The sequence below is a fragment of the Macaca thibetana genome, chromosome X (genome assembly GCF_024542745.1).
Source record: "Macaca thibetana thibetana isolate TM-01 chromosome X, ASM2454274v1, whole genome shotgun sequence".
Classification (NCBI taxonomy): Eukaryota; Metazoa; Chordata; class Mammalia; order Primates; family Cercopithecidae; genus Macaca; species Macaca thibetana.
The window spans coordinates 48,742,220-48,761,325 of record NC_065598.1 but is presented as its reverse complement, the minus strand read 5'-3'; the positions used below and the strand labels follow the sequence as shown (position 1 = coordinate 48,761,325).

General features: G+C 54.7%; 2 protein-coding genes across 13 annotated transcripts in view; one reads left to right on the top strand and one right to left on the bottom strand.

The window, feature by feature from the left end:
* PRAF2 (PRA1 domain family member 2) overlaps positions 1–418 on the top strand; it is a 108,705-nt gene extending 108,287 nt beyond the window's left edge. For all 9 annotated transcript variants that reach the window (XM_050775743.1, XM_050775741.1, XM_050775744.1 and 6 more), the window contains one exon: positions 114–418. In XM_050775743.1, coding sequence (XP_050631700.1) covers positions 114–253 — 140 coding nt within the window. In that variant the 3' untranslated portion in view covers positions 254–418. The remainder of the gene's footprint in view (positions 1–113) is intronic.
* Positions 419–1,820: 1,402 nt separating this feature from the next.
* CCDC120 (coiled-coil domain containing 120) lies at positions 1,821–18,817 on the bottom strand. Of its 4 annotated transcripts, none has more exons than XM_050775606.1 (11): positions 18,376–18,817; positions 10,308–10,350; positions 9,978–10,068; positions 9,710–9,843; positions 8,279–8,419; positions 7,605–7,899; positions 7,171–7,233; positions 6,634–6,808; positions 6,417–6,515; positions 4,112–5,026; positions 1,821–3,660 (listed from the first exon to the last, which is right to left on the bottom strand). In XM_050775606.1, exons 3-11 carry the CDS (start codon positions 10,024–10,026, stop codon positions 3,546–3,548), a joined length of 1,986 nt encoding a protein of 661 aa, XP_050631563.1. In that variant the 5' UTR covers positions 10,027–10,068; positions 10,308–10,350; positions 18,376–18,817; the 3' UTR covers positions 1,821–3,545. The 4 variants fall into 4 exon arrangements, with proteins under 4 accessions (XP_050631563.1, XP_050631564.1, XP_050631562.1 ...); XM_050775607.1 differs by lacking the exon at positions 18,376–18,817 and adding an exon at positions 13,191–14,352; XM_050775605.1 differs by lacking the exon at positions 18,376–18,817 and adding an exon at positions 13,191–14,352 and having other exon boundaries at positions 9,978–10,350.
* Positions 18,818–19,106: the final 289 nt, after the last annotated feature.

Sequence of the window (19,106 nt, the reverse complement as noted above, 5' to 3'; positions counted from 1 at the left end):
TGGCCGCTCACCACTCGATTGGCCTGCCTGCGCGCCAATTCCCTTCGGTGGGCCCCGGTTGGCTGCAGGCTGAGGTCTATTCCACTGACCACCCCTCTCGGTGCCGCCCACAGTGATCCTGGTGCACGCCTCGTTGCGCCTGCGCAACCTTAAGAACAAGATTGAGAACAAGATCGAGAGCATTGGTCTCAAGCGGACTCCAATGGGCCTGCTACTAGAGGCGCTGGGACAAGAGCAAGAGGCTGGATCCTAGGCCCCTAGGATCTGTACTCAGGACCTGGAGAATACCACCCCACCCCCAGCCCATAATTGGGACCCAGAGCCCTTTCCCAGCACTTAAAACAGGAGCCTAGAGCCCCCTGCCCAAACAAAACAGGACATCTATGACCACCCTACCCCCACGACAGCCCCAAACTAAGATATCCCTCACACCCAGCCCCCATAACCTAGGGACAAGAGTCTTCCCCAGCCCTGAACCTAGAACCAAGAGCCACCTACATCCAGCCCCAACACTGGGGCTTCAGGCCACAGCATCCATGGCCAATTTCAAATTGTGAACCCAGAGACACTCCCATCCACCCTTCTCCATGCTCAGCCCCAAACTGGGGCCTGAGGCAAAGCACTCTCAAATCTTGAATCCTGGACCAAAGCTTTTCCAGACCCTACCCTACCTTCCAACCCAGGTCAAGACATTGCCAAATCTTGAACTCAAAACCCAAGTGTTCCATGCCCCTGTGTGGATGGAGTTGGGTATCCTGACTGTTGGACCCCTGGTCCCAGGTGATCCCGACCCTCACCAGTCCCACTTGCCTCCCTCCAGCTCTGCTTAGGGATTTTGCCCCTCACCCCAATGTTCCACATCATTGACGACCAAGGGGTGAGGTGGGGACAGGCCTCAGCAGGGAATGGGGCATATATGTTAGTGTTGCTGCAACAATAAAACCTGTTGCATCTCTCACGCCAATTTGAGCCTCCTGGGTAAAGTTCTTATACATTTCAAAGGACAGAAGTGGCCTTCTACTTTTCAATTCTGCTAGACTTTTCCTGAATATGCAGGCTGAAGAGGTGATCTCTGAGGCCCTTCCTTGAAACTTACCTCTGGATCAGCATTAAAGCACAGGGAAGGACAGGTGTGGTGGCTCATGCCTGTAATTCCAACACTTTGGGAGGCTGAGACTAGAGGATCACTTGAGGCTAGGAGTTTGAGACCAGCCTGGGCAATATAGCAAGACTCTCTTTCTACAAAAAAATTAAAATTTAGCTGGGCATGGTGGTGTGCTTTTGTAGTCCCAGCTACTTGGGAGGCTGTGGCAGGAGGATGGCTGGAGCCTAAGAGGTAGAGGCTGCAGTGAGCTGATTGTGCCACTGCACTCCAACCTGGGCAACAGTGAGAACCTGTCTCAAAAAGCTGGGCATGGTAGCACTTTGGGAGGCTGAGGCAGGAAGACTGCTCAAGCCGAGGAGTCCCAGACTAACCTGGGCAACATAATGAGACCCCATCGCTACAATTTTTTTTTTTTTTTTTTTTTTGAGACAGAGTCTTGCTCTGTCACCCTGGCTGGAGTGCAGTGGCGTGATCTCGGCTCACTGCAATCTCTGCCTCCTGGCTTCAAGTGATTCTCCTGCCTCAACCTCCCGAGTAGCTGGGATTATGGGCATGTGCCACCACGCCCAGCTAATTTTTTGTATTTTTAGTAGAGACGAGGTTTCACTGTGTTAGCCAGAATGATCTCAATCTCCTGACCTCGTGATCTGCCCACCTTGGCCTCCCAAAGTGCTAGGATTACAGGTGTGAGCCACCGCGCCCAGCCTACTTTTTTTTTTTAATTAGTGGGTATGGTGTGGTGCACAACTGTAGTTTCAGCTATTCAGGCAGCTGAGGTGGGAAGATTGAGTCCGGGAGGTCAAGGCTGCAGTGAGCCGTTATTGCGCCACTACATTTCAGCCTGGGCAACACAGTGAGACATTGTCTCAAAAAAAAAAAAATTAAAAACAATGCATAGGGAGGTTAAGGACAGAGTCTTTGTTATCATCATTTATATTACCAAGAGTTATTGTTTGAGGTTGGCTAGAAATCTGAGTGCAGACAGGCAAAGAAGTTGCCCCACATCACAAAGCAAGTAAAGTCAAAACAGATGACACTATCACAGGCTATTCCCAAGGTATGTTTTTTTCCTGTAAAAATATATTATCTGGTCTTGACTAGAGGTGTGGGCCCTCAAGGTGAGGCAGATAGAGCAGCAGCAACACATGGGTTCAGTTTACACATTTATTATACAAATCCCCTTCCAGTGTGGATAATGTCTTGGGCCCAGATCCACTGGTATAAAAAGAAAAGTTTAACACCAGGAAAAGGGGGTAGGGGAACCCCCAGCTCCGAAAGTCACAGACAGGTATCATAGAAAACACAATTTGTGTGGGTTTGCTTAAAAAGTGGTGGATGGGGGCTGGGTGCAGTGGTTCACGGCTGTAATCCCAGTGCTTTGGGAGGCCAAGGTGGGCAGATCATGAGGTCAAGAGTTCAAGACCAACCTGGCCAATATGGTGAAACTTTGTCTCTACTAAGAATACAAAAATTAGCTGGGTGTGGTGGCGTGTGCCTGTAATCCCAGCTACTCAGGAGGATGAGGCAGGAGAACCCAGGAGGCGGAGGTTGCAGCGAGCTGAGATTGTGCCACTGCACTCCAGCCTGGCGACAGAGCAAGACTCCGTCTCGAGGAAAAGAAAAAAAAAGGGGGGGGTGGATGGAAGGAAAGCCAAGGAAGGTGTGAGTGGTGAGCGGCCCGTGGCCCGCAGCCTGTAGCCAGACCTCACCTGAGGATTTTACTGGCATCTACCGGTGCCAGGTCTGGTAGATGCCAGGTTCAACCCCCATAGGATCCCAGGACACGGCACACCTGATGGCTCTGCCCTTTGCCCCTCCTGTGGGGCCTCCTGACTGGGGGTGGTCAGGGCAGAGGCCATGGGCACAGACGGGGTTGGACTCCTTCAGGCATCCCACCCAGACTGCAGTCCTTCCAAGCGTGGGCAGAGAGCCCAATGCCCCAACAACTGCCCTGGCGATGCATGGCAGGGATTTCTGTTCACACCGGAGTCTCCTGGCTGCCCTAAATGGCCCTGAGACCCGATATGGTCCATTTTATGGAGAGGGTTACTGAATGGAACCCGGTTGGGCATGGGAACAGGAATGAACCCAACCAGATGAGATCAAGTTTCCCTTTTATAAAACATCTAGTGTTGGAGGAAGACAGTGAATACCTAAGTCACAACTGTAAACATAAATGGATGAAGGGGCTTGGGGTCCCCATGACATTATCCTCTCTCTTTTAAGCTGGCTGAGGGCCCCCAGTCCCCAGCACAGTGTGAGAGAAGAAGCAGGGTGTCAGACACCTTCCTGGGCCTACGGGGAGTCAGGGGCCTTGGAAGATTAGGTTGGCGCACTGCACTCAGGACAGAGCAACCACACCCCAGGGCCCAGCGAGGTCAGCTATGTGCTCCCCAGATTGGAATCGTGCCCAAGCCAACAAGGGACATATCAGAAGGGGTCAGACCAGTGTCCCCGGGGTCTGGGTGTCAGAACTGGAGGACTGCTCCCCCTCTAGCGTCAGGTCACTTAAACGAGCGCTCAGCTCCGGGGGATACAGGAAGTCCGCGTAGTATCTTTAGAAGGGGTAGCAGGAATCCGGAGGACAGGGCGGGGAAGACAAGAAGAGGAAAAGACAGACAAGACACATAAAAAGAAAGGAAAAGAGGCTCGTTAAAGAGGTGGAGGCAGGCACAGGACAGCACTTTCAGGCTCCAGGGCATGGAGAAACAAGGAAGAAAACGGCAAGGGGCATGAGATGTCCCTTCCTCCCAGCACCCTGGCTTCAAGGCTCATCTTCAGCCTATAACTTGATAAAGAATTGCTGCTACCAGTGCCCAAGATCCCCTCCACCAGGACCCCATGGACTAATGCAGGTCATGTGCAGTAGTGACCCTGTGCCATCACGGCAGCTAGTTTCCTTATGGTCCAATGCATTAGCTATCATGACTAGCCACTCCCTGGCCTGGATATCTTCGCCATCTGCCTTAAGAGACCCCTACCCATCAGTAAAAGCACCCCCCATACCTGCCAGAGACAGGGGGCGCCGTGAAACTCCTCGAGTGTGGGAGTGGCGCTTGGCTGGGGGCCCCGTACAGCGCCTGGCCCACCTCATAGCAGCGGGCATGGAGGAAGGGTGGGTGTGGCGAGCCCACGGAAGGGAGCACAGGCCGGCGCTGGGGCCCCGCGGCCAGTCCCGAGTTCCGGATGTACCAGTCCCGCAGCCCCTCCAGAGCCAGGTTCTTGTGGCCACTTCGTTCACCAGCCGAGGGGATACGGGTGGGTGGGGGCATCCACAGCAGAGGGTTTGGATGCACCTCAGGACCCTCGGCAACCTCTGGGGGCAGGCCACAGGGCTTGGTGCGGGTGGCACGGGTGTGGGGGTCCTTGGTGCGGAGGAGGGGGCTGTTGCTGTCAGCTGCATACACAGGTGGTGGGCCGGGGAGCATGGTGAGGAGCCCATCCCGGCGGGAGAGGGGTCCTGGGACCTCAGCGGCAGGCAGCAGCTCCCCCCAGCCTACTCCACCACCACTGCGGGGCAGACCCCGGTCCAAGGAATAGTCCAAGAGGAAGTCCCCACACACAGGTGGGAGCCGGGGGGCACCTCGGGAGGCAGGGGCAGCTGAGCTAGGCCGGGCGGCCCGGGGAGGGTCTGGGGGGCCTGCTGTGCGGGAGGAGAAGGCAGAGGTTGGTTGGGGGCGCTCATACAGCACCTCACTGCTCTTGCAGACTGGGGGGCCAGAGGCAGAGGGAGCCAGAGGGGTGGGCGGGGAGCCAGCTCCCCCACCAGCAGCCCGGTCCACCAGCAGGGCCTCAGAGCTGTTGCTGCGGCGGGTGCGAGCTACGAAGAGGGAGGCGCGATCGGAGGCAGGGTCCGCCCGGGGGAAGCCCATCTGGGAGTCCTGGCTGCCGGACCACTGACGAGAATGAAGGCCTTCAGGTCTGAGGTGAGAGGCGAGGGTCATGGGAATAGGGTCAGAAAAATCAGGCAGAAGGCGTGCAGTGCCCTCCCTACCCCACCCCTTTCTGAGCCTTCACTTTCACATCTCCAAATGGGCCCAGGGTTGGAAGCTGTGTGTATAAAGGTGGCAGGTAGTGACATGTAAAGGGCGGCTGAGGTTCTGTCCTAGGCTAGGGGGTCGGGGGTAGAAATGCGTGGGGGAGGCCTGGCACTGTTAGCTCCAAGAGAGGTGTAAATCTGTGTAGGGACTCAGAGGAAAGGCTAGCAGAGTAGGTGCCGGGCAGGGGGCTCTTCCTAATCCAGCTGACCCCTCCCCATGCTAAGGCCCTTCTCACGGCTCCCACGGCCTCCAGGATTGAGTCCTAGGCCTTAGGGCCCACACGTAAAACCCTGCCTGAATTCTCTATCCAACCATATGTATGAACCACCCAAAGCTACCATCCCAACAGCCACCATTCACAGAATGCAAGCCGGGGACTTGGTTTTGTTCAGAGCCTGGGGAAAGTAGGCACTCTGTTTAAGAAGCAGAAGCAGAAGAGGACAATGGTTAAAAGCATGGACTCTAGAGTAAAACTTGCCTGGGCTCAAACTCCAGGACTTCAGTTTACTAACAAGTTACTTAACCTTTCTGTGCCTCATTTGCCTCATCTATAAAATGGGAATAACAATAGCACCCACCTCACAGGGATCTCATTATGATTGAATGAGTTGGTGCCACTAATTCCTAGCAGGTGGCAGGCACTCAGTATATGTTAACCAGAACTTATTATGTCCATGTTTTTCAAAGGCAGATACTATCATTTCCATTTCACAAATGAGGAGACTGATTCAGAAAAGGAGAATGGCTTGTCCAAAATGCACAGAAAAGCCCATACTCAAAACTTTGATGCTTCTGCCCCAAATCTCTACCCCATTATCCACCGAGATGCCTGCTCACTTTTAACTCCCAGCCTCCCATGTCCCACATCTTTTGTTTTTTTGTTTTGAGATGGAGTTTTGCTCTTGTCGCCCAGGCTGGAGTGCAATGGCACAATCTTGATCTCAGCTCACTGCAACCTCTGCCTCCCAGGTTCAAGCGATTCTCCTGCCTCAGCCTCCCAAGTAGCTGAGATTACAGGTATGCCCCACCATACCCAGCTAATTTTTGTATTTTTAGTAGAGATGGGGTTTCACCATGTTGGTCAGGCTGGTCTTGAACCCCTGACCTCAAGTAACCCGCCCACCTCGGCCTCCCAAAGTGCTGGGATTACAAGCATGAGCCACCGCGCCCAGCGATCCCACACCTTTTGATAATGCCGTCCTCAAGCTTCCAGTGAGAACTAATGGTTCCCTCCCCTCTGATCCTCCAGGCCACCCTCAGATTCCCCTTACTTGCAGAGCTGGGGGCCAGCGCCCCGCGTGAGGACTGGGGTGGCAGGCACACTTCGCCCCTCAAAACTGGAGGCACTCCTGGGCAGCGAGCGTGTGGGGCTAGACAGTGACAGGCAGGCCTAGGTTAGAGACTGTACCCACCAGCAGACCCTCTGCCAGCCCAGGCTTACTATCCCATTCCCAGCTCCTGCGGAGGGGAGGAGGGGCTCATTCTCACCTGGTGGGGCTGGCCACAGAGTTCCGTCGGCTCTTCAGATCCCCGTAAAGATCTGATGGGGGTGGTTTCCATGGGGTTCGCCGCTCAGGGCTCCCCCCGGATACTGCCCGCAGCTGGTCCCAAGCCTTGGGTGGTGAGGGGCGCTCGGCCAGAGAGAAACAGCCATGGGGCTCCTCTGAGTGGAAGAGAGCAAGTGGGATAGAATTCAATGAGGGGGGCCCAGAGGGGGCAGGACAGGCTCGTGGGCAAGGCCATGGGGAGGGGCAAAGTGCTGGGACAGGTTAAGCAGACTGAGGAGGAGATAAGGCTGACGAGTAGGTTCTGGGGCTGTGGGGCTGGGGGTTGGGGTGGGGTGAGGCTAAGAAGATGGGGGACCTACAGGAAGATGGAGCATGGCTAAGGAGAAGCTGAAGCACCACAGGAGGGGCTGGGCATCAAAGGATGGGCTGATCATGCAGGATGTGGTCGGATGAATAAAGGGGATGGGCTGAGGGGACATAGGAGTCGGGGGCAGGTTTGGGGGACAGGAGTCCTCACCGTTGTCATGGCTGGCCCCAGACTCTGAGAGGGAGCTGCTCTCTGAGTGCAGAACTACGTCCTCTATAGGTGAGAGGGGGAGAAGTGGGCCTCTCACTCCCAGGCCTGGGTGCCGCCCCCTTACACCACTGGGTGGGCACCTCTACTTGGGCCACCTTCTGGCCAGTTTCCGCCTCATCCTGTTCCCTTCCCAAGAATCTGCTTTTACCAGAGCCCAAGACCACCCCAGCTTGGTTCCTGACTGTCCGGGCAGATATTCATCAGTCTCCCACAGTTTGTCCTTTCCGGTAAGCCAGTTTGTCACAACTCTTCTCACGGGTTGGGCCACTTGAGTTGTGCCTACCTCCCGGTTTTCACTGGCCACTCAGCCATCCCAGCCCTACCACGTTCATTTGCCAGTGTCCACTCTCCCACCCTCACCAGGGGATGCTCACCTTGGCTGAGCTGAGTGAGGCGCATGCCCAGGCAGACTCCCTGGGCGGTGATCACTGACCCCGTGGACAGTGGCAGTGGCTGGGGCAGCGGGAGCACTGGGAGGCCAAGGCGGGCCCGGACATCCCCGAGCTGCTCCTCTAGCTCGTGCAGCCTCCTCAGTGCGTCTGCCTGGACCTGGCGACGGCGCCGGCGCTGCTCGGTGCTCAGATCAGGGGCCAGGGCCAGGCGACGGGCAGCTGCCGCGATCTGCTGCTGCACTGACACCTCACGCTCCAGGGCCTCAAGAGCCAGCTCCTGTCAGGCCCACCCAAATGTTGGAAATGGCCAGGAACAGGGACCTGGCGGGGCCAAACCCACTAGAGGCTGGCCTGTACTTCCTGCAGCCTATTCAGGCCTATTCACCTACAGGTGGAGCTTATTCACCTGGGGGAGGGGGCGGGTCAGGGTGAAGGGCTGGGTCGATTCATCTTCCTGAGGGTGGGAGGCCTGTCCTGACAGTTAGGGACCAGCATCCTCCCTCATTGCAGGAACCTACCTCCAGAAGCCCTTTTCCTTCTCAGCTTAGCCTTTCCCTCACCTGGCCACAAGCCCCCTCCCCACACCTTCCTCCTGGCTACTCCTCTGTACCTGTCCCCTCTCCCCACCCTCTTGCACTCCACACCCATCTGCTCACCTCAGCAGGGCACAAGGAGTGGTGTGCTTGGTTGGGGTGTGGTGGAGGGTAGGCACGGGCTGTGGGGGGCCGCCGGCGGACCAACTGGGGCCGTTCACCAGGCTCTAGTGGGCACTCAGGGGGCAGCTGGCCAGTCAGCTCCTGGTGGGAGGCAGGGGTCAGAGACTACCAAGGGTTAGTTGGAAGGATGGGGTGAAGCATTAATGATCCCAGAAGCCACAGAAGTCCTACCAGGAGCCTGGCCCGGCTCAGCACCCATGCATGATACTCCCCTCCCAGTATTTCCACCAGGCAGGTGTGCCCAAACTTCAGTGGCCCAAACCCCTGGGGTGGTGGGCATGGGAGGCAGGGAAACCTGCTTTGGAATCCAGAATTGTTTCATTTTTATAAAGGGGACACTATTGAGATCCTAAGTATTACATAACTCCCTTCAGGGGCTGTGGCTGCATGGTCTGAGCTATAGTATTATTTCTGGCACACTGTGGGCATTCACAGTAAGAGGGGTAAACTGAAACTACAGATCACCCTGTGCCAGTTCAGGTCAGACTGTGCTGCCAAATTTTGGACAGAACCTGTTTTCTGAAGTTTGTTGGATTTGAAATAGTCAACAGTGGGCCTGTATTACCATATTTCTTTTTTCTTTTTTTTTTTTCTTTTTTTTTTTTGAGGTGGAGTTTCACTCTTGTTGCCCAGGCTGGCTGGAGTGCAATGGTGCAATCTCGGCTCATCACAACCTCCACCTCCCGGGTTTAAGCAATTCTCCTGCCTCAGTGCCTCCCAAGTAGCTGGGATCACAGGCGTGAGCCACTACGCCCAGCTAATTTTGCTTTTTTTTTTTGAGACAGTCTTGCTCTGTCGCCCAGGCTGGAGTGCAGTGGCGTGATCTCAGCTCACTGCAAGCTCCACCTCCCAGGTTCAAGCCATTCTCCTGCCTCAGCCCCCCAAGTAGCTGGGACTACAGGTGCCCACTACCACACCCAGCTAATTTTTTGTATTTTTAGTAGAGACGGGGCTTCACCGTGTTAGCCAAGATGGTCTCAATCTCCTGACTTCGTGATCTGCCCGCCTTGGCCTCCCAAAGTGCTGGGATTACAGGCGTGAGCCACTGTGCCCAGACTAATTTTGCATTTTTAGTAGAGACAGGGTTTCTCCATATTGGTCAGGCTGGTCTCGAACTCCTGACCTCAGGTGATCCACCTGCCTCAGCCTCCCAAAGTGCTGGGATTACAGGTGTGAGCCACAGCACCCAGCCTCATATTTCATTCATTCTAACATATCTAAGCTGAGCTTTGAGGAGAAAGTGGGTGACAGGGAATCTACAGCCAAGACAAGTGATTGAGGAATTGCCACCCAAGTCTGTCTACCTAGGGCCCCCAGCTTCTCACCTCCTCCCAACCTCCCTGCCTGATAACCCTAGGGCCAGGCCCTCACCGCCTCCTGGAGACACACTTTGCGGAGCTCCTGAAGTTTCAGGTTCAGGGCCTCCTGCAGGGTCCGCTGCCGGTCAAGCAGCCCCCGCAGACGCTCTGACTTCACCTGGGGGGCAGCCTCTCCGAACAGGGCAGCTGGACACAGAGGGAGCAAAGATCAGTGGGACAGCCAGGGCATTCTGGAGCAGCTGTGGAGCAAGGGACTGACTCTTCCCGAGCAAGCAGGTGGTGATTCAGAGCAGGGGAGAGGGCAGCAGGAGGGGACTGACCTGGGGCATTGAAGGTAGGAGAGCTGATCAGCTGACCTTTGACTTCCATCTTGGTGCTGTAGAGAGGCCGTGGCTGACAGCTGGACAAAGTCTGGCAGTGACACACAGGAGCCATTAAGGAAGCACGTCCCATGATACCCCAACCCCCAGCCCTTCCCAGCTTCCCATGCCGCAGCGGGGAATAAGGGGTAACCTGGGCCCCACGTGCCTGCTTGACCTGCCCTTTCAGAATCCGTGTGGATGTCTGGACCCACTTGGCCCTGGTACCTTGGCCCTGGTTCCCTTCGCATTGAGTGGGAGCACAGCAAGTGGGGAGCTGGGCGGACTTACAATGCCTCCTCAGAGGCCCATGGGTCACAGCCACGAGTCTTGCCTGGGGAAGGAGAATTAATGGGACAGATTCAACCAACTATAACAACAATGGACATGCAGTCAACACCTGGGTGCCTGCAACAGTTACCTATGATGCCACACTAAATCTTCAGAGCCACCCGGAAAAATTCGTATTCCCATTTTAGAGATGAGGATAGGCAGGCACAGAGGTGAAATAACTGGCCCACAGCCACAGACATAACCCAGGCCCACCCCTCTGGTCCTACACTCTCACTCATGAGAACCGCTCTAACTCCACCAACTTCCTCATAAGCTCCCTGGTCCCTCAGGCCTCAGGGTCTTTGCCCAGGCTGTGGCTGCTGCCTGAAGTGCTTTCTTCAACCTCTCACCACCCCAGCCCCTGCATCACACTTATCATTCTAGAACTTAAATATCACTTCCACAGTTATATCCTCTCATAAACGGTTGTCCAACAAGAGATTGTGCCTCCTGGAACATCGACGAGGACAGGAAACATTATCTGTCCCATTTTCATCAGCATCACCAGCACCCTGAACACGGCTGTACACAGAAGTGCTCAATGAATGGGTGCCAGCTGAATGAGTAACAGATGGAGTAAACGAATGAGGAGGCAGTGGAGCCAGGATTCAAGCGCAGATCTGTGGGTCTGTGCTTGTCCCAACTCCATTCTGTAGCTCTAGTGCAGCAAGGAGAATGTTCACTTGACCCAGGGTCCCTCCAACTCCTCTCCCCATGACAGCCTGTCCTGAGCCTAGCGTAGGGAAGTCCTCCTGCTGGGATTTGTGAGAAGCAAAGTCCACAGCTGCAAATAACAAACCACCTGCCTCCTGCCTCCTTCTCTGCCCGATGGCTCAGCTGACCACGGAGCCTGCCTTGGCTGGCCACCCCTCCTCTGGAGTTTGCTCCCTCCCTTCCACATCATGCTCAGTCCCCAGCAGGGCAGCCGAGTCTTATCACCTCCCACCACCTGGCCTAACCTAGGTGGCAGGTGACTGAGAGGGCTTTATGGGGCCACAGAGTTCCCATTATCACCTACCTTGAAGTCGGTAGCTTGTCATGACATGTTAGCCTGGTGTGAGGAAGACCCAGCCAACCAAGGAGGCATGGGTTCAAGCCCCTTCCCCATCTGTATATTGTGGGGTGAGGTCAAGCTGCTTATAAAGTGTCATGTTTCTCTGCAGTCCTCCTACCTGCCTCATAGGGCATGTACCCCTCTCTTGAGGCAGTGGTGCCCTGCCTTCAACAGCAGGGGTGGGGATCAGTCCCTAAAGCCTTCTGACAAACCCAGGCCCCGGCAGAGGCATTCACATCCCCACTCATCATTTCCCAGCATGGCAGGGGTTCCTCGACATCCCAGCTCACTGGGGCTCCAACTTTCCCAGCCCCCATTTAGTCCCAAGGAACTCTCACAGGGTTCTCTGGAATCTTCCTCCACCCCCACAGGAACCCAACTCTGTCCATGGTTCCCCTTGCCAGCATTGGTCCCAATCCCATGCTGGGCTGCTTCAATTCTCTCTTTTTTTTTTTTTTTTTTTGGAGACGGGTTCTGGCTCTGTTGCTTAGGCTGGAGTGCAGTGGCAAGATCTTGGCTCACTGCAGCCTCCACTTCCCAGGTTCAAGCAATTCTCCCACTTCAGCCTCCAGAGTAGCTGGGATTACAGGTGTACGCCACCATGCCTGGCTAATTTTGTATTTTTAGTAGAAACGGGGTTTTACCATGTTGGCCAGGCTGGTCTCAAACTCCTGACCTCAGGTGATCCACCCACCTCAGCCTCCCAAAGTGCTGGGATTACAGGCGTGAGGCACTGCACCCAGCCAATCCTTTCTTCTCTAGTTTCTCAGAGCGTCCTAGAAGTCCAGACAGGGTCCACACAGGAACCCCAACTCCTCCCTGTCAGCCCGACCTTGGGGGACATAGTTAGAGCATGAGTCATGGGGTCACTGGGCAGGCTAGACACAGTCAACGCCCCACACCCCCACACCCAGTTCCTAAGCCTCTGCCTCCGCTCACCTGCCCTCTGCATACTTGCCTTGGGGCCTCGTCCCCATCTAGATGGTGAGAAAGGGATCCCAGCAAACCCCTCCCCAGCACACCCCCACACCAACCCCAGGTCTCCCCGCACCAGTGACCCCATGGCCCCCATCCTATCCCAGGGATGAGCTGCATCAGGAGAGCAGCAGAGGGCACCCCCCACACCCAGAGGCGGGCCCGGCAGGTTTTTCAGGTCTGCCATTCTGACACCACAGCTGAGAAAGAAATTCCTGGCTGTAATGACTGTTTACAACCAAGATACCTCACCTGGGTGGCACCCCAACACTTGGGGGGGCATTTCCACATCCTGCCACTATTAGAGCAAATACAAACTCTCAATGTCTGGGCCATTCCCCTCCCCAGAGCCCCCGCTTCCTCCACTGTAGTGAACAAATCAGGCATAGGCAGGCAGGTGCCCGAGTAATGGTTCTTAGTAGCCCAGGCTGGTCTTTCTTGGGGAGCTGGGCCCTGGGTTGGGGGAGGACAGAGGCTACTCCTGGGGGAGGAAAGGAAGCAGGGATAGGGTGGAGAAGGGGGGACTCATACTTCTCTTTTCCCCGATTCCTCCTCATCCATTTCCGGCCAGGAATCAGCTCGGTGCCAGGAAAGGAAATTGGTGTTTTGGGCTTTGCCCCTGTCCTCAGGCCCTCCATTCTCACTGCCCCCACACACCGCCCCCCCGCCCCCCGCCACCGTGCCCTGCATTGTTGGTGTGCCTCTTCCACAGACCTGGCTCTCTACCGAAGGGAACTTCAGTACACACTGCCCCAGCTCCCCAATGCCCTCATCCCCCTCGAACCCTGGGCCCACTGCTCCCAGGTGCTCACCAATGCCAGAGAGTGCTGTGGGGTAGCCTCAGATACCTCAAAAATAGTTGTCTCGACCAGGCCCTGGCTCCGGCTGGTAGTGGCAGTGAGCAGCAGTGGCAGATGCCTTGGCCACCTCCCACTAGGTAATGGCCCAGCCTACCTGGCCAGGAACTAGGCCGGCCCACACCTTTTAACCCTTGCCTGTCTGCCACCAGGACTAGGGTCACCCCTGGGGGCAGTTTCAGGGCCAGGTCCACTCAGGGTGCCCAGCATGTCTAAGACAGCCTGGGCCAGGCAGGGTAGCTGGTGCCTGTAATCTCAGCACTTTGGGAGGATCGCTTGAAGCCAAGAGTTCAAGGCCAGACTATGCAACATGGTGAGACCCCCCCATCTCTACAAATAAAATTTTAAAAAACTGGCCAGGCATGGAGGCATGTGCCTCCTCACCCCGTACACTTAGCAGAAAACTGGGAAGAAGGGCTGAGAGTGGTGGGAGTAGCAGCTGCCTCTCCTACTGCCCAAATTCCCAGAGGATTAGACGCTGCCCACCCAAGGGACACCTTGGATCTGGGCCATAGAGGTGTAAAGTACATGGGAGGCTTCGGGTGTAAACTGGGTTTTTGTCTCTTGGCAATAAGCATCACATTCTGAGGCCCCTACCCTTTCCTCCCAGGGCAAGGCAGTGGTAGAAGGCCTTGGGGCAATTCCCACCCTCACTGGGGAATAGTTTCCCAAGTTGGGAACAGAGGAAGTCAACCTTTCTAAGGAGAGGCCAGGTCTCAAGATCCTTCTGTGGCTCCAGAAGAAATAATCTCAATAAATCAAGTACAACTTACGCCCTACAAAACACTTATGGGTTTTGACCCTTCTTGGTTCCTACAAATGTAGGAGGATGGCACAGACCCAGCCTCCTCACAGCCATTGTATAGATGCAGAAGCTGAGGCTTGGAAAGGTGAAGAGGCCCAATTCAGATCACAGTGGCAGAAGAGCAGGTGAAATCAGAATTTTCAGGGACTGGGTCCTGGCTGGGAGGCAGACAGAGGCTACTCCTGCTAGTGGGGAAGAGAAGTAGGGAAGGGGGCTCATGCTTCTTCACATCCATGCTGGGTCTCTCTTCTTCGGAGAGTTAGGCTTCATGCCAGAGAAGGAAATGAGAGCTTTGAGTCCCTACGATGTACTGTTCCCCGCCCACCACCACCACCACCACCACCACCACCACCACCACCACCACCACCTGGGCTCTGGGCCAGTCTCGGCACACAGCACACATCCTTTGCTCCCTTCAGGACCATCTGCTCTGTGACCTCAGGGCCCAAGCCCCACCCAGCCCCCTGCAGCAGCCCACACCAAGACCTGAAGTGAGGAAAGCTGCAGATGGGCCAAGCCTAGAGAGGAGCTCACTCTGAATCAGCAATGCCCCAGACTCACACTATTAAGGCCTCCCGCTATCCCTGCCCACCTTTCTTCCTGGGTGTGAGATTTTCAGCATGGAACACAAAGGCCCCTTTCATGGCCCTCCCCCCTTCACTGCCTGGGGCTGGTGGAGGCGGGCAATGGTAAGGTGGGCATTGAGTGTCTGTGGGGAGTGTCCTCTCGGCCACAGCCTCTCCCACCTCTTGTGGGCCACCAAGGATGTTGGGAAGCGGGACAATAATAAAATCAGAGCCAAGAGGGATGAGAATCTGGCTGGCAATGTAGATTGTGTCTTAAAGCTTAGGTCTTCTCATCTGTAAAATGGGTAAAAGGTGGTTACAGAGACAATGGAGGCCAAGTAACTTTGAAAGGCATTTCAAAGTGCAAGGAAACACACCATGTCATTAACGACTGTTACTAACAACAATTAATACACTCACACAGAGGTGGGCTGTTGTGGGGGTAACTGGGGGAGAGCAGGTAACCGGACCTCCTGGGCCAGGCAGACAAATGGGGCAGAGTCACTAGCACACATCATTGCCCTGGTCCATGACTTTTAACAGCCTCGAAGACGACCCAACCTCTAAGCCCCATCCCAGCTGGGTCCTGGGCCTCACGTGACCCTGGTATCACTAGTAAATGGTGAGTCTGGGATTCAACCCAGTTCTGCCACTTACTGGCTGTGTGACTGCTTGAACAAGTCACTTAACCTCTCTGTGCCTCTCTGTCAATTGGGAATGATGATAACAGTATGTACCTCACGAGGCTATTGTGAGCATTAAATCAGTTAATACATTTAAAGATTCTGCAGAACAGTGCCTGGGAAGAGCTCAGTTTATGTTGGCTGTCACACTTACAAGTATTCTTCCCCACAGGAAGTCAGGAATCAAGTAGATACATTCAGATACATTTTTTCCAGACAGAGCTAGTGTCCTTCGGTCTCACTTGATACATTTGAAACAGTTGTTTTTCCTCAGATAACTTGTCTGAACTCTTGCTATCCAAAATCAGAGACTAAATGTATTCAAACGCAATTTTTTTTTTTTTTTTGAGACGGAGTCTCGCCCTGTCAGGCTGGAGTGTAATGGCATGATCTCGGCTCACTGCAACCTCCATCTCCCGGGTTCAAGCAGTTCCCTGCTTTAGCCTCGCGTGTAGCTGGGATTACAGGAGCCTGCCACCACACCCGGCTAATTTTTGTATTTTTAGTAGAGGTGGGGTTTCACCATCTTGGCCAGGCTAGGCTCGAACTCCTGACCTTGTGATCCACCAGCCTCAGCCTCCCAAAGTGCTGGGATTACAGGCGTGAGCCACTGCCCCCAGCCTCAGATCCATTTTTGAGACAGAACTAGTATCCCTCAGCTTCCAAATCCTACTTGCTAACTAGACACGGTACCCTTCCTGCTCACCAAATGAGACATATTTGAAACAGAGCTGTTTTCCCTCATGATTCAACCTGTCCTTTCTCAACATAAAAAATGCAGGAACCAAATACATTCAGAGAAACTGTCTGAACTCTCACCATACAAATGCAAGAACTGAATGGATTTAGAAACATTTTTGAGATACGACTGGTATCCCTCATTCTTGAACTTTCGTTACTCTCCAGGCAAAATGCAGGAACCTTTACATAACAGGGTACCCTCACTATCCCAACTCTTGTCCCTGGAGCTCAGGAAAGTTCATAGATTTGGATATATTTTTGAGTTAAAGTCATTATTCTTCATTATCTCAATTTTCCCCACTCACTATGTAAGATGTGAAAACAAAATACCTTCAGATAACTTGGTAGGTTTCACTGTCTGAACTTCGGGCGCTCTCCCTCTCAGAATTCAGGTACCAAATAGATTGGGACAGTGAGGAATGCTTGTGTTGTTATCAATAGGTTTGGATAGATATTCAGGATAAATAAGATAGGTCTGGCATCTTGTTATTCAAACTCACTAGTCTCTGTGAGAAATGCAGGAACGAAACCTAATTGAGTAACACATTACCCTCTAGCCATCCAAGTTCTCCCCATCATCCTCAGAATCAAGGAGATTCGGACAATGAGGGGAACCCTGCATTATTGTTGTTACTGTTACTACTGGACAGGCCTGATTCTTACATCCAGTGACTGCCTGGCCTTCTCTCCCACAGACAAGCCCCACAGAGGTGGGGTGGACTTAGCACCAAGATTTTTATTGCTTACTGCTGAGAGGAGGAGGATGAATCCTTGACCCCATCCCTCCTCTATACCAAGTCCTGAAGCCTTGGCCTAGAATAGACTTCTTCTCTTTCAGGCCAGGAAAACAGGGATCATGCACCCAGAATCAAGACCAGGGAATAGGGGTAACATGGCCTAGAAGATTCATACATACCCCAGCATCCCCCATCTCTTCATATTTTCTCAACTCTTCCCCACAACGTGAGGCAGTCCCCAACACAGCAAGGCTGGAAACATGACCCAGACCTCTCAGACTCCCAGAGAGTCACTGAATAATTTAGGGTATTCTTTCACACTTGCAGAGGGCAGCAGCGTAGAACAGTTGCATGCCCTCCTGGGGCAGGAAGAGAAATGTAAGCTCTATGTGAGATCACTAGGGTGGGGGTAGGGGAGATCACACACAAAAACCCCCATCAGCCACGCAGGGTGCATAGGGCTGCTTGCTCTTGCTAAGAGAAGCATTTGGGACGTACTTCAGAGGTCCTGGTAACAGCAGAATCTTCAAGTTCCGGGCACAGTATAATGGGACCCCTGTCCTGGGCTCAGAAGGGATGGCAAGTGGATATTAGGAAAGAAGAAGATCTGAACAGGGTGGAGGGGCATGGTAAGGGGGAGAACAGCCTGGGGCTGGGATGGGAAGGGACAGAACAAGAAGGAGCGTAGGGGACAAGATAGAACCAGAGTTATTGCAGGATGGAGGTCAAGAGGCAGGATGGGGAATGAGCCAGGACACTGGCCAGGGGATGGGATAAGGTAGGGTTCAGGACTTTTTCAGAGAAAAAGTACAAGAAAGAGACAAAACAGCAGGGCAGACATGACTAGGAAAGGCTAAGCCAGTGGTCAAATGAGGGGACAGGGAAAAGGGCAGGTTCAGGATGGAGGTCAGGAACAGGAAAAGACCAGGACACAATGAGGATAGGAATGAGTATGGTGATAGAAAAGAGGGAAAAACAGGACAGAGTCAGGGGCAGGGACAAGGCAGGAGACGGGGGTATTTAAAGGTGGTGAGCCAGGATGCAGATCACGAATATATAGGAGAGGATATCATATAGGGTGCAGAGAAAGGACAGAAGTTAGAGGGCAGGAATCAGGACAGAACTAGACCAGATTGGGGTTAGGGGGACAGGACATGACTGGTAGAGGTTCAGAGACTGGATAAGAGTTTAGGGAACAGACAAGTCAAGGGTCAGGACAGAAACCGGGGTCAGTGTTGGGCATTAGGATAGGGCAAGATGTTTCAGAGATGAGACGGGGTCGGGCAAAGATCAGGGTCAGGTCAAAGATCCCCAGGACAGAACTGAATGGGGTCTAGGGTCAGGACTGGATTTAGGGGGAACAAAACAGGGGTTGAGGATCATACCAGGCCAGAATATGGTTAGGTCAGGGCTCTGACGTAAGGTACTGAGGCCAAGGCCAACAGGGGTTGAAGTTTAAAAAAGATGTAGTCAGGTCGGAAGGGGTCAGGGCTGAGGCCACGGGGTCAGAGGTCGCGGGTGCGCGCGCAGGTACGCCCCGTCGGCGTTTCCAGGCCTTCACCCCACCCTGTCCCCTCCCTTCCTCCGCAGGCGGGGCTGGTTACTCACCAAGGGTCCCAGCGCAGCGGTAGGCGGGGTCGGTGTCGGCCGGCCAGGGTAGTGGGCGCGCCCCTCCCTCACTGCGCCCTGCTCGTCCCCGGGCGCGCGTCTGCTCCCCTTCCGCGCCCTGCCCGTGGGCCGTGTTTGGCTGCGCGACCGTTAGCCGTGGGGACCAAACGGGGGTCGCGGGGAGGGTGGGAGGGGAGTGCCGGCCCGGCCGCGGGCGACGGACCCCCGCCCCCACCTCTAACTCGGGTCTGTCGGCTTCCAGCGGCACGGCCACCTCCGCCGCTCAGCCGAGCCTAGGGGGTTGGGGGACCAGGGGGCGGGGCGCGAGACCACAGCAGCGGCGGAGACGAAGTGCGCAGGCGCCGGCTCGGGTCTTGGATTTTTCTTGCTCCGGGAGCGCCAGGAGCGAACAAGCTGGGAGCGCGTGCGCACACTCTTTCTCGAGGGCGGTGGAGCCCTCCCTCGCCGAGGCCACGCCCCCTCAGGGAGCCTACTGGCGCCCCTCACCCCAAGTCGTCCCCTAGGGACCCGCAAGCAGTACTCCAAGCTGCTCTCTGTAAGTTATCCCCACACCTCTAAACCCCAGCTACCCTCCCTATTGTCCCTCAAATGCACTCCAAACCAACCTCCATTATCCTCCAAATTATATCCCCAAACTACTGTCTGTTGATTCCAAGCGGTACCTCCAGTCCACCCTCTATGGACACCCAAGCTGTAGCAGTAAACTACCT

What these genes read in the sequence shown, in the direction of transcription:
- CCDC120 (XM_050775608.1), bottom strand. Translation starts at nt 10,267, where the DNA reads ATGCGAAGGGAACCAGGGCCAAGGTACCAGGGCCAAGTGGGTCCAGAC. An exon ending in TCCTACCTTCAATGCCCCAG is followed by an intron (nt 9,844 to 9,977) that starts GTCAGTCCCCTC and finishes CTCTGTGTCCAG; the next exon opens with CTGCCCTGTTCGGAGAGGCT. An exon ending in ACTCCTTGTGCCCTGCTGAG is followed by an intron (nt 7,900 to 8,278) that starts GTGAGCAGATGG and finishes TGGGCCTGACAG; the next exon opens with GAGCTGGCTCTTGAGGCCCT.